The following is a 14049-nucleotide window of genomic DNA, read 5'->3' as shown; positions in this document are numbered from 1 at the left end:
TCTTGAATCCATTCCTGGTATTGATGTCACCAAAGTCTGACAGATACTATCTCCTGCTACTCTGTATGAACAAAATTACAATAGCTTAGCTGCAAATGACAATACTAAATGGAACTACTGCTACTATAGGGACATTTATAGGAAATCTTACTGGAAGCATGGAAGATTGCCCAAGCTAATCACAAAAGTATTTTGATTATCTTTGGGGTTCAATTAAGTTGTTTATGATAAATTGATGTAATTCATAAGGTGGTAGAGCATTTCTAACAGGTTGCATCCCAAGGAAAATAATTTTGATATTTCTACATTCTGTGTATGGAGGAAATGCAGCACTGACTAAGAAAAGTAAACTTTCCTTGAAATAAAATTAGTTTTCCAAAAAGCTTGTGTAACAATAATTAAGTCCACAAAAGACAGTCATTTTGTACTTCCTTGGTCAACATTTAATAGATCATGGACCATTATAGTGGAACTATAGTGACGCTAGCCTGGTCCCAGATCTGTTTGTGCTGCCTTGCCAACTCCTATGAATGACCACAAACTGATCTGGGGCCAGTCTACACAAGGATGCCAGTAGTACACACCTCTCACCATAATGTATTCCATCTCAAGAAACAGGCTACCCTACAACACAAGACACATTCAAACGACATAAAGCAGGGGAGAAGGACATTGCGTGGAGAATATTGGAAAAAAGTAGACAAAACAATTAGAATATGCCATTGAAGTCGGAGCTTCTTCTTTGTTGGATTGGCACGTGGCCTGTTGGTGAACAGGCCTCGCTGGCGCCCTCTAGCCCACGGAGGCTAGGATGATGTCAACAACCGTCTCGTCCGAGCTGCGGACCGTCACCTGCATAGTGACACCATCGGCCAGGGCCAGGCGCGAGCGCACCAGCACGTCATGACCCCCCCGGAACACACCTGGAGGAAGGGGAGGGACAAAGAAACTGTAATTCATACCAAGGACCAATGAGAGGCTTGCATCAACCACAAGCTGCCTTGTCTAGGTTGGGAACTGCTCTTAACATATTTACGGTAATAAAGGGTACAGAATGAGCCTACAATACACTTCATATTGCAAAACATTAATTAATTCAAATCAAGATAACATAAATAAATAAAATACCCACCGGCAAGGAAGAGGATGTGTGAGTTCTTGTTTTCGGGGACCTTGTCTGAACGCTCGCAGGGCTGCATGCCCAGGAAACTGATGATGTTACCAACAGCCTCTACAGAGACAACAGGGAACAGAGAGGTCTCGTAAATGACCAGAGAGTCAGGACACCCGTTTTAACGTCCCAGCCGAAAGACGGCACCCTACGCAGGACGATGTTCCCAAATGTAATCAAGATTTGAAATTATTATATCTGTTTAGGCTTCTTGAAGTCTACAAATATTTGTTTTATTATGTTCTGGCCATCCGCTCAAGAAAATATTGGGCCGCGGCTGAATCTAGTTGATGATCCCTGCTCTACAGAGAGACGTTACCAACGGCCTCTACAGAGAGACGTTACCAACGGCCTCTACAGAGAGACGTTACCAACGGCCTCTACAGAGAGACGTTACCAACGGCCTCTACAGAGAGACGTTACCAACGGCCTCTACAGAGAGACGTTACCAACGGCCTCTACAGAGAGACGTTACCAACGGCCTCTACAGAGAGACGTTACCAACGGCCTCTACAGAGAGACGTTACCAACGGCCTCTACAGAGAGACGTTACCAACGGCCTCTACAGAGAGACGTTACCAACGGCCTCTACAGAGAGACGTTACCAACGGCCTCTACAGAGAGACGTTACCAACGGCCTCTACAGAGACAACTGGGAGATTTTACTCAACACACTGTAGCCCCCTAGATACAACCTGCCTTCAAATGTGCTTGTGTCCAAAAGACATATTACTCACACTGCCTTAAATATGTAGTTGTGTCATAAGATAAATATTATCAACAAAGATCATTTAATGTGAAGTCAGTTCCCCAACTCCAGACCTGGGTTAAATACATAGGTCAAATACTGTCACGAGGCCAGTTCCATTGGGTTGTATTTAAAGACTTATGGTTAGAAATAGCCCATTTGATGCCTCACAAACAAGCTGAAAAAGGCTTTAGGTGAGTCACAATGGAAAGAGAAAAGTATGGCGAAAAAATACAATTGTTAATAATTCTATTTCTATGTATGGGAACCACTGCTCTAAATCCTCTCACAAAATGTACACTGTTTCAATTGTGGGGTGATAAATCCAAAGATCCCGATTGAAATAATTACCATCTAGCGTTCTGACGGAGGCCAGGGCGAACGTCTCCTCCTTCTCAAAGTCGTCTCCCACCTCGTCCCAGGCTGCGGAGAAGTTAGGCTTCAACACCTTCTGGATGTGGTCTGCTACAGTCACCTCCAAGTCCTCCAGCTGACACACAACACACACACACACAACACAAGAAACACCACACACACACACACACAACACAAACACACATGGGGAGAGGGAAGAGAGCAGAGAAGGTAGAAAAGGGAAGGAGTGAATAGAGTTTCGGCAAATGACGGTAAACGAGATGTATGAAGGGTTCTTTGAAATTATTTTTTTGATAAATGGGTTTATAGAGATTTTAAAAATAGGTTTTCTATTGAGCTCATACCACATATTCGTCATCGTAACCGTCGTCATCGGGCTCTCCTGTGTTGGGGTCGCAGTCTTTCACCAGGTACTTCAGAGTACAGCTGAACGTACAGGACACTGGGGAGCAGAGAGCACATTCAATATGACATACACATATGGTGCATACATTACATGACTACGCCTATGTGATGTAAATAACAGTGTCCTTAGTGTTTGAAGAAGGCCAGCAGATAACTGCATTCTTCTCTCAATGGAAAACCCATGTGTTTTGATCTTGGTTAGGTGCTACATGATCTACATGAGGTTTAATAATAAAGTAACCTGCGGTGGGGTCATCTTCAGGCAGTCTGACCAGGCTGTAGCAGGAGCCAGGCTGGCTGTAGGGCAGGTTAGCGGCAGGGACATAGTGGAGAACCTCGTAGGCCTCCGACGGCTCCATCTGAACCATAACCTGAGGGACAACAACCCAGTGGAATTAGACTTAATACATTTCTATATCATTTCTAAACATTTTAGATATATTTTTGTCCTGTGTCTTAACGTCAGTGTTGTAGAGTTTAATGTGAGCCACCAAATACACTTTTCTGTCTACTGTACTGTCAATCGAATGGACAATAAAGCTTTATGAATTGAATACAAACTGCTCAAAGCCATCTAGACTGTAAGGAGGGATTTGGGGTGATGTCACTGCAGCCATTTTGCACCAAACTAGATCTCCACACCTTGGCAAGGAGACGTGAATTTCCTCATTCACACCAATCACCAGTGTAGCCCTACCTTCTGCAGGAGCTGGTCATTGAGCGTGTTGGTGCAGTCGAACTGGAACACCATGTGTCTGGCGAAGGTGTGCTTGACGCAGCGCACCACATACTCAGTCTCCGCCTCCGTCAGCTGCACCGCCTCTGACGTCTTGAAGAGAGGACCCAGGCCCTGGAACTCTGGAATGGCTGCCAGTTGTTCTGTTGAGAGGGGGAGGAGAGATTAGAGGAGAGGTTAGAGGGAGAGATTTGAGGAGAGGCCCAGTTCCAAATCCACCCCTAGTCCTAACTACTTAAATATTAAAGCTGCCCTGAAGTTTGTGTCACAATACCAGTATCACAACTACTGCTACTATGATCCTTGGTTTTCCATGGCTAATAACTTGAAGCAGACTGAATTCTATCGTTCATTAAGAAAGTGTTTCATGTCAAATATTGTGTGCTATAGCTTGGAAAATAAATGTGACTGGATGTTTTTACTCAAGAAATTCAGACCAAATGTTTTGTTTCCTTGTGATAACACCATGTCTTGCCATGATAGTTTCAAGTAAGGTGACTGTACCCTGGTAGATGTCTTGGCGCGTCGGGCCTGGTTTCTCTGGCAGCTTGCTAGTGGCAACAGCAGCGAATTCTGTCTTCTGCTCTGTGATGGGTGTGTTGGCCAGGGGAACAGACTTCATATCGAAGGGCTTCTCTGTGGGCTCCAGGGTGTACTGATGGAGGGACTTCTCCAGACCTGGGACAGACACCGACAGACCTGAGGGGAGGAGACACACGGTTCAATAAAGGAAATGCATTTATTCATTTTGAGGTTCGATGGGAAAATGTTTCTCAGCATGTGTCGATTCGCTGAGAGTTTGAGTGACCACAATAAAAAAAACACAACCGTACATTCTGAATTATACCAGACATGTCCACATGTTTTAGTGCTTTCAAGTTCAGACTAGGAGCGCAGTGGGTTCTCACCGTTGAATATGTAGGCAGCGTTGAGGGCTTTCTGCTTCTGCTGCAGCACGTTCATGTAGAAGGTGGCTCTGTCCCTCACCTCGTCATCACTGTCCATCATACACCTAGAAACCCACAGGATACGTCAACACACTTTAGAGTAGTAACCACACACTGCATAGCAACCAGGAAATGGTTCAGTATGACAGGGAGCCAGTGAAAGGCTGTCTCTACCTCTGCATCAGGACTAACACACTGGGGAGAAGGTCATCATTCTGGGCTCCAAACTTAGCCAGAGCACTGACCGCAGCTAGAGGGAGGAGAAAGGAGCTAGGCTTAGTTATTACACACTGTGTAGAAACAAAAACGTGGTAACTCAAATTACTTTAAACACTTCATGATTAACAGTGAGTTTCTGTTGAAAGGCCAGGCGCAAATACGATTTGTCTACGTACTCGGTTTGGTATTATTTTCATATTAGTGAATTTAACCTTTCATGGTTGGTGATGTCACCAGTTAACAATGGAGCTAATCCCAACAGACTTATCAGAACTACCATTCACGTGGCACCCAGACACACAACTGTCTCTCAAACACACACGCTATTGACAACTCCAGGCCACCAGGGGTTTCCGGTAGAAACGTCAACTTAAAAACACACACACTCGCCCGTTTCTCACCGGCTCTGACGGCCTCACTCTCCAGCACCACGCGGTTGAAGATGAAGCGGATGTACTTGGATGGCGAGGGCGTGCGCGGGCCCTCCTTGCCCAGCAGGTGGAGGATCTTGGTGGCCAGCACCGTGTGCTCACAGTCCTCGATGAACTCACACAGGTGGGCCAGCCCCGTCTCCTTGCTCTCTGGGTTCTCCTCGATGATGCTGATGATGCAGTCCACGATGGCCCGCTTGTACTCAAAGCCACCCTGAGAGAGGGGAGGCATAGTTTAAATGATTTATGTGTCAGGGACAGTCGTACAATAAATCAGTAACTGAGTGGTCAAATCAATGTAAATGTGCCAGAGTTAGCCAAAGAGCTCTTTTTTGTCTGTAGTCCATAGATGGGCTTCATATGTCAGTGTAAAGGGCATAAATGTGCTAAAATAGGTTATCTTGTCCTACACATCAGTGAAAAAAGACATTAGGCTACTTTTGGTGTGTTCGAGTCAGTGTATTCAACTCACGTCATCTCGGAGCATGTTGGACAGGAAGTTCATCATGACGCTGTGCTTTCTGGGATACTTCTGACACAGGGCACTGATGGCCTGCACAACCACCACCTGAAACACACACACCCAGCAGTCAGATGATAGGACCACACCCAACAGTCAGATGATAGGACCACACCCAACAGTCAGATGATAGGACCACACCCAACAGTCAGATGATAGGACCACACCCAACAGTCAGATGATAGGACCACACCCAACAGTCAGATGATAGGACCACACCCAACAGTCAGATGATAGGACCACACCCAACAGTCAGATGATAGGACTTCCCTTTGGTGAAGAAATACCCTCGTTTGGAAATAGATTAAAGCATTGTTTAAAATATGCAGAATGATGCTATAGTATAACTTACTACAAAGATTGTTTTGGGGGAGGGGGGATTACATATTCAGTGTATTCTAATTGATTTATCCAACTATTTCAATTCCTAAATGATTAAACTAGAGTATTGCAGAGGGGGAAAAAACAAGAGTTTATCATTGAGGATTAACTACACATTAAAACTGAAACAGAAACACATCCTCCTCCTCACCTTGAACTCGTCAGAGATCTCAGAGACGAAGGAGGAGATCTGCTTCATGAGGCGGTCCACACTGCTCTCACTGCCCGTCTTCAGCAGTGTGGTGATGGCCAGCGTGGCGATGCTGCGGTTCGAGTCCGTGATCAGGTTCTCCAGGTCCAGGTTGCAAGCAGTCACCGCCGACGGGTGCTTCATCGCCACCTGGTGGACAAATGGGGTAATGCAGTTGTAAATACAGTACACCCAATCTAAAACATATCCTTCATCTGCATGATATAGCCTACATTGCTATTGGTAATTCAGAGTAATGAAGAGCATGGAGAAGTGGAGACCCACCTTGTTGAGGGTCCTGACGGCTGCGTATCTCAAGGCTGCTTTGGGAGAACTGCAGAACAGCTGCAGGACTGGAGAGAAACACATTAACAGACAGTCAAGTTGTAAAACCAGAGGTACTAGGATCATAGGATACTACAACCTCACAAATATCTATGTCTACAGGTAGCTACCCACATGTGGACACCAGAAAGCAAGGTGTAATTACCAAACTGTCTGTAATAGATAAGAGAGAGAGACTCACCAGAGACAGCAGGGGCCAGCTCTCTGGCTGTACAGCTGGGCATGTGAACTATGGCTGAGGCTGCCTCGTACACCACCATCTCATGCTTGTTCCTCAGACAGCTCTCAATGAAGTCAAACAGGGGACTGTCGTGTCTGCAAACAGAAAATAGCATACCATTTTTATTACAATGCCACACACAGGAAGATAAAAATATACCAATATGTTTATAAAGTAAAATTTGACACTGTATTCTGTGTCCTCCACTGCCATGTGTATGTGAACATGTAATGCATGATGTCACTATACAGATCACTTCCCCCCCTTGTGTTCAATAAAAACAATACATATCAATGAAAGAGAATATTAGACACCAATCCACTGTTTTACCCCTACCCATAGAAATAGAACAAATAGAAAACCCATTCAAGTAAACGGTCCATGACAGTGCTTATCTGCCCTCCCTCAGTCTATGTTCCTCGGTCTGTAGCAGGGTTTCCCAAACTCGGTCCTGGGGCCCCCCGTGGGTGCATGTTTTGGTTTTTGCCCTAGCACTACACATCTGATTCAAATAACCAACTCATCATCAAGCTTAGATTATTTGAAATCAGCTGTGTAGTGCTAGGGCAAAAACCAAAACATGCACCGGTGGGGCCCAGGACAGAGTTATGAAAACCCTGGTCTATGTGACAGTACTTCCATGGTGCTACCTACCCTGCCTCGGTCTCCTCCAACAGCTTGCTGGCGATACGGATGAGCATGCAGTAGGCGAAGGGGGACTTGAGGCCAGACTTGGTGAACTTGTTGAGCATCTTGGATACGGCCAGTCGGTCATTCTTCCTCAGGTGGTACAGCAGGCCCAGGGCGTGGTACTGGGGGGGGTCACAGAGAGGTCACAGTGGAAGTGATTATCTTTCAACTTATCCGGGTCATGTTCATTAGGGAACAACATATCAAAACCTTTTTCAGTGTATTCATATTGAAAGAGTAAAGATGGAACCTCCCCGTTTGACTGTTTTCTTCCGCTTAGTGCCTAATGAACATGTTATCAACAGTGTGTGAGCGGTGTGTGTGCGCAGTGTGTGTGTGGGTAACCCACCTGGACCATGATGTTGTCACTGGACGCTGCCTCCTGTGCCTCATTCACCCAGCGCTTCACCACGTCGTAGCTCATCTTAACCATGTGCTAAAGACACACAGGAACAACAAACTACATTACCCACAAAGCACTGGGAGTACTTACAGACAACACAGTCACCTTGAGACATCCAGGCGCCGTGTGGCTAATTTCTTACCAGAGAGGAGACCAGGGCAGAGCTGGACACACTGGGCACTTTGTCAACGATGGCCTGTTTCATGTATCTCTCAATGGCCTGCAGCATGGTGGTCTGTGGGACGGAGTTACAAAGTGGGGCTCCAGTTTATTGACCAAAAAGCATAGGTTCAGTCCAATGACAATAACAATGTAAGCTGGATGTAAATTTTTTTATAAAAAATGCTGTTCAGCTATCAGAATGGAGACAAAGAAAACAAAGAGACAGACAGAGAAACTGACATCAGTGATCCTGCAGAGAGCTCTGATGGCGGGTCCTCTGTACACATCCTCCTTGCCAGTCATGTCCTTGGTCAGGCTGCTGGTGACAATGATGACATCCTCAGAGATGTTGGCCATCTCCTTGATGGTCAGGTAGCACATCCTTCTCAGGGTTTGCTGAAGGAATACAAAGAGACATTTTCAAAAAGCAGATAACGCTATAGAAAAACACTATGCGCCACATTTCCCTACAATATGTCAATTACAACACTACTCATTGAATACTAATTTAACGGCACTAGCTGGACCTGTCTGAAGTTAGTTTGTGTGAGTTTATGTCATCATGTATGGTATATGTTATGGTATGTTCTGTCGATAATGTTGTTTAATTGTTTTCTTGTATGATCAGCAATAATTCCCCTTCTGGGATGAGTAAATTGTATTGAAATCAATTAAACCCAAAACAAAAATGTAGCCTCACATCATTGGACTGGAAGAGCCTGGTCATTGCGAAGAAGGCCTCGGTCGCCTCCGTAGTTCCAAAGTGCTCCCCCTGGACAGAACATAAAAAAATGTTTTGTTAATATCAAAGGGTATACATGCAAAACAACTGGTTTGCAAGTAATGGATTTGTTTCTCACCTGGTTGAGCAGGTAAATGATCTTGGTGAGGATGTGGAGACATCTTCTGGGGTTGATCGGCGTCTCGTTGAAGATACGAGCCTCCTGCAACACTGCACTCTTTTCAAGATGCTGGAAAGGGTTAGAGCCACTTCCTAATTGTTGCAGCGAAGAGAAAAAACAGCCACATTAAGACATAATTGGATTGTCAAACTATAAAGACAGTTTATAAAAACTAACTAGGTAGCTTCGCTTGCTATGCGTCATTACTATAGTGTTGAAAGTGATTTTCGTAACTTCCTAACTTAGGTAGCTGAAACCTCGTCTAGCTATGGTCATCAAGCTTGAGTGAACAAGACAACATTGACAGTTTTTTAATTAACTAAATTAGCTATCTAACCAACTACAGGGATACGGTACATTGGATAGACACATGTAGCTAACTAGGTTATCAATCTCTTAAAAACAATTCCACGGCACAGCCAAAGAAGAAGTGTATTTTTGACTTGGCGCAGTTAGTTAACTTAGTCTTCACTTCATAACCAATTAACGTTAGTTTAGCTAGTTTGCAAGCTAATTTGACAGATAGAGACGCTTTAAGCTAGCTAGCAGTCAATTGGCATATCTGCTCAACAAATAGACACATGTAGCTAGTGTGATCAACAAATAGACAGACATGTCCATTTGATTTTTTAAAAATATCCACCAAACGAAGACCAATTTAGGCTAGTGTAGTTACCTAGATATAATACTAGCCAGCTGGCTAGCTAACGTCAGCGGTAGCTAGTTGGCAAAAAAAAATACGCTACCTATTTCAAAGTAGCTATATTAACTTCTTTACATTTAATATATCTTACCAGACTCTTCGTCCTTCTTGTCAAATTTCTTTATCATTATTACGGAATGTTTGTGGATCAGTGTGGTTCGTGTACAGCCTCACAACAGACGACCAGTCACTTCCACGTCGCCAAATGCAACCTTCCTGTCTGTGTGCCCATGTCGACGGAAATGACGTCAAATTTCATGATTTGCAGTGGGCAGTAGGGGGAGCAGTGAGCTACGCATAGATGATGGTTTGCCCCATCCTGCGACCTACAGTATGTATAAGATGCTCAACATGCGCTGCTCACGCCTACTGTAATTATCCGAGCCTAAACCACACGAAAAAAGACTAGACAATATGTAATACAAAGCTTTTACTATCTCATCCTGGAATATACAAGGTCTGAGGTCATCTGCCTTTGCCCTAAAGAGCAGGAACCCAGACTTCATCAAAGAAATTGGAAATACAGACATTGTCATCACAGATAAAACAATGAGACAACTATTTCACCGGACTTATAAATGTGAAGCATCCGCTTGGTGTTTCCGCTCAGTACCACTGAGAGGAAGCCCCTTGGCCGGCAGTGGGAGAAGATGGAACGAGATTGATTTTGGCCGACATTCTGCACATTTTCTCATCGATGAAACATTTGATCAATACAGTTCTATATCGTGGAGCTCCGCCCCATAGGGGAGCTCTGCTCCTATTGGTTTACCCTCTGCCCTAAGGCAGCAACAGCCTGAGACAAAATTATGCACACACCTACAGCCAATAGGAGTACAGGTGTCCCTATAAGAGGGGATGCCTCCCCTCAATCAGCCTCCCTTTTTCTTCAGCGACTGGATGAATAGACTGAAGTGCCAAGAAGAGACGAAGCACAAGACTCAGGACGAGAAAAACGCAGTTGATATTCCAGTCATCAACGTCGTCTAAATGAGCACACCGGGAGATTTTCCACCCCCAAAAGCTCTTTTCAGAGCTCAGTGCAGATGCACTTCCATGGCGGCCGGTGACCACCACGACCTGTGTTTCGTGTGTTTGGGGTCCCAGCATGCCAAGGAAGGCGTCTGCAGTCCCCCAGTGCGCCTCCTGCGCCCTCCTTTCTTTAAAGGAGAGGAAGCAGCGTTGGGCGTTTTCAGGGAGGACATCCCCCTTGAGGACGTGCTGTCGATACTAGCCTCTGCTTCAGAGGACGTCGTCCGACGGTGCAGACTCGGGGGAAGATAAGGACTTTGAGGAGGAGTCTGGCATTCCTATGGAACAGTCGGACCCCATCCCTCATATTTTCAAGCCCCCCTTTCCTTTGGAGAGCGAGAGGGCTTGTAGTCCTTATAGCGAAGGGGATACGAGCTCTGAGAGATCAGAAGCTTTTCATTTTAGCCGCAGCCTCTCTGAGATCGGATTTTCCGGGTCTCATTGAGAGAGCTGCTCAACGGCTGGTAATACGGCTGCCCCCTCTTCCCTCCGCACCGGAGGTTGATATGATGGAGGGCGGTCCTTATTCCAGGCCAAGGAAGGCGGCAGAGCCAGTGGCTCCTGCCATGCCTTCTTTGGCTAGATACGTTGAGGGCTCGTGGGAGGCACCTTTAGCGGCGCGTTCGCCTGTAAAAGCGTATCTCCCATTCACGAGAGTGGAAGGAAGGTTCCAGGGTCAGGGAATCCCCAGGTTAGAGAGCGCCATGGCGGCGTATCTCGTACCGGGTTCGAGCCCTTGGCCCTCTTCCAAGAAGGCCATGTTGCCATCCCACAAGGACCGACTCACAGCGTCGCTGTTAGAGAAGTCCTTTGGGTTGGGAGCCCAAGCTGTAGCAGCAGCTAACAACATTGCCCTCTTGGCGGCCTCTCTGTCCCGTTTAACCACAGGCAAGACAGAGATGGCACCGGAGGAGGTGGAGGAGGCGTCCAGAATTTCTGGCACCATACTCCACCTGACACAGGCGTCCACAGTCTGCGCGGGGAGGTCCATGGCCACTTCGGTGGTCGGGGAACGACACCTCTGGTTGTCCTTGACATCCATGAAAGAGGCAGACAGGACGTCTCTTTTGAACGCCCCCCTCTCTGACGACGGCCTCTTTGGGGTCGCAGTCAAAGAGGCGACGGAGCGTTTCTCTAAGCTAGAGGAGGAGAAGAAACAGCTGGCCAAGCACCTGCCGTTGGCAGGACGACTCGGCCCCGCTCCATCTCAAAGGCCATCTACCTCCGCCCCTCCAAGTAGACCGGGGTCTACGGCGAGGCGGCGTAATCGGCGTCATCCGGCGGTCAGGAGCAGCAAGGGAACGGGCCCTGCCCTCCCAGCAGCTACGGTAGCCCCACTACAGCCGGCGAGGGAGGTGACGAGGACGTCGACCTGGCCCTCCAAGGGAGGCAAGAGGAGGCGTACGTGACGGGACGCGGGGGAGTGGATGGAGGACGCATCGATGGTGTCGAAAGCGCCCACTGTTCCCCCACACCCTTCGGTTGAAGGGATGGGTGTTGATGTAAATGCCTTTGTTGATGTATTTAATAAAGAGTTGGCTCCACCTGACTTTGTCAAAAAAGAGCTCCTTTTCCATAATACGTCCGAGAGCGTTCAAATCTCACCCTCTCTTCCTTACCACTCTAAGAGCCGTTCAGCCCACCGAGGGTGCGTTGCTGAACAGGCACATAGAGTAGGTATCCATAAGACCTCAATCAGGTCGTCACATCACACTTCACGTATAAGAAGTGTTTTACATAGCAGGCAGCAGTCCCGGTCAGATTCTGACATGAGGACGCAGCCGCTTGTTGGGAGATGGCGCACTAGCACAGACTAAGGTCTTCGCTAGTACGAGCCAGACCCATGCTGCGTTCACGGAGGGCCCGATTACCGCGGTCACGAAGGTGTCCAGAGTATCGGCGCCCCCAGGCATTGTAACACAGCAGCTATCTGGGGACGGCGCATTATCGCAGACCAAGGTCTCGGTTAATGCGATTCAGACCCATGCTACGTTCACGGAGGGACGGATTACTAAGGTTATGGGTATAAACAACGTATCGGCTCCCCTGACAGAACGAGCTAGTACTCACCACACTGAGTGTGAATCAACCCACCAGGGGTGCAGAGTTGAACACACACAGAAGGTGAAAGTTAAGAAGGTATCAAGGCGGCGCCTTGTTTTACCTCATAGAGACCTCATACTACAGACTTCTAGGAGTACTGTAGTGAAGGGCTCTGATAGTGAATTGCAGTCACCTAAGATGACGCAATCGCTTGCTGGGGATGGTGCCCTGCCGCAGGCTGTGACCTCGGTCAGCGCAATTCAGACCCGCGATGCGTTCAAGGAGGGCAGGAATACGACGGTTACGAGTTTAACCGACGTACCTGCTCCTCTTTCTCTCTCAGAACGCATTGATGGTTCCTCTCCCTTTCACGGGAGGCCCACCTTGGGCTGTTCCACCACTTCGATGTTGGGGAACAGTGGCGGTAAGGGCCATAGAGGAATACAGGTCCTTCCTACTGGATGCACCACAGCTTCGGGCCCAGCCGCTTTCTCTGCATTGCTGGCAGTGGCGAAGAAGCTGCACCCTCTCACGCTGGCTAGAACAGACGTTGCAGAAGGGTTATGCTCTCCAATTCCACCGGACCCCACCCCCGTTCAGGGGAGTGGTGGAGACGGTGATGAAAACGCCAGACAAAGTGGCCGCTCTGATGACAGAGATTACGGAACTTTTGGCGAAGGAGGCGGTGACAGTAGTGCCCCGGGAGCAAAGGAACAAAGGGCTATATTCGCCTTATTTCCTAGTGCCCAAAAAGACGGGGGGAGTGAGGCCGATTTTGGATTTACGCATTCTCAACGAGAGCATAACCAAACGGCCCTTCCGAATGCTATCGACAAAACGTCTGCTGGAATGTGTCCAGAGAGGGGACTTTTGTACGAGCATAGACCTAAAGGACGCGTACTTTCATATGCCGGTTCAGCCGCGTCACAGGAAGTTTCTGCGGTTCGCCTTTCAAGGGGTGGCGTACGAATACACGAGGATGCCATTTGGGTACGCCCTGGCACCTCGCACATTTTCCAAGTGTGTGGAGGCGGCATTGGAACCGTTGCGTCATCAGGGAATATGGCTACTAGCCTACCTGGACGACCTACTGGTTCTCGCCCCGTCAGCAGAGCTGGCGATCACTCACACAACACAGACAGTGATGCATCTCACAAGTCTGGGGTTTGCTGTGAATTGGAAAAAGAGCGCGCCCTGGCCCACTCATCAGATTGTCTACCTGGGGATACAGCTAGACACTGTGAGGATGAGGGCTCGAATTTCGGACCCCCGAAGGGTAGCCATGTTGCTAGCCCTAAGGAAGTGTCGTCCGAATCACACGGTGACGGCGCTGTCGATCATGTCACTTTTGGGTCTCATGTCGTCAGCCCAATCTGTGGTTCCGCTGGGACTCCTGCATATGCGCAGGATGCAGCGATGGTTCGCC

General features: G+C 47.5%; 1 protein-coding gene across 1 annotated transcript; it reads right to left on the bottom strand.

Moving 5' to 3' along the window:
- Positions 1-417: 417 nt before the first annotated feature.
- LOC121549959 (coatomer subunit gamma-2) lies at positions 418-9783 on the bottom strand. Its single transcript, XM_041861984.2, has 21 exons — positions 9640-9783; positions 8804-8937; positions 8644-8715; positions 8184-8339; positions 7924-8016; positions 7728-7814; positions 7343-7500; positions 6650-6783; positions 6409-6476; positions 6085-6273; positions 5505-5600; positions 5003-5246; positions 4557-4632; positions 4344-4447; positions 3940-4134; positions 3397-3578; positions 2941-3070; positions 2639-2736; positions 2271-2409; positions 1133-1231; positions 418-923 (listed from the first exon to the last, which is right to left on the bottom strand). The coding sequence occupies exons 1-21, from the start codon at positions 9674-9676 to the stop codon at positions 793-795; spliced, it is 2622 nt and encodes an 873-aa protein (XP_041717918.1). The 5' UTR covers positions 9677-9783; the 3' UTR covers positions 418-792.
- Positions 9784-14049: the final 4266 nt, after the last annotated feature.

Source organism: Coregonus clupeaformis, chromosome 2, assembly GCF_020615455.1.
Source record: "Coregonus clupeaformis isolate EN_2021a chromosome 2, ASM2061545v1, whole genome shotgun sequence".
Taxonomy (NCBI): Eukaryota; Metazoa; Chordata; class Actinopteri; order Salmoniformes; family Salmonidae; genus Coregonus; species Coregonus clupeaformis.
The sequence above is the reverse complement of the archived record's forward strand: the minus strand, read 5'-3'. Positions and strand labels throughout refer to the sequence as shown.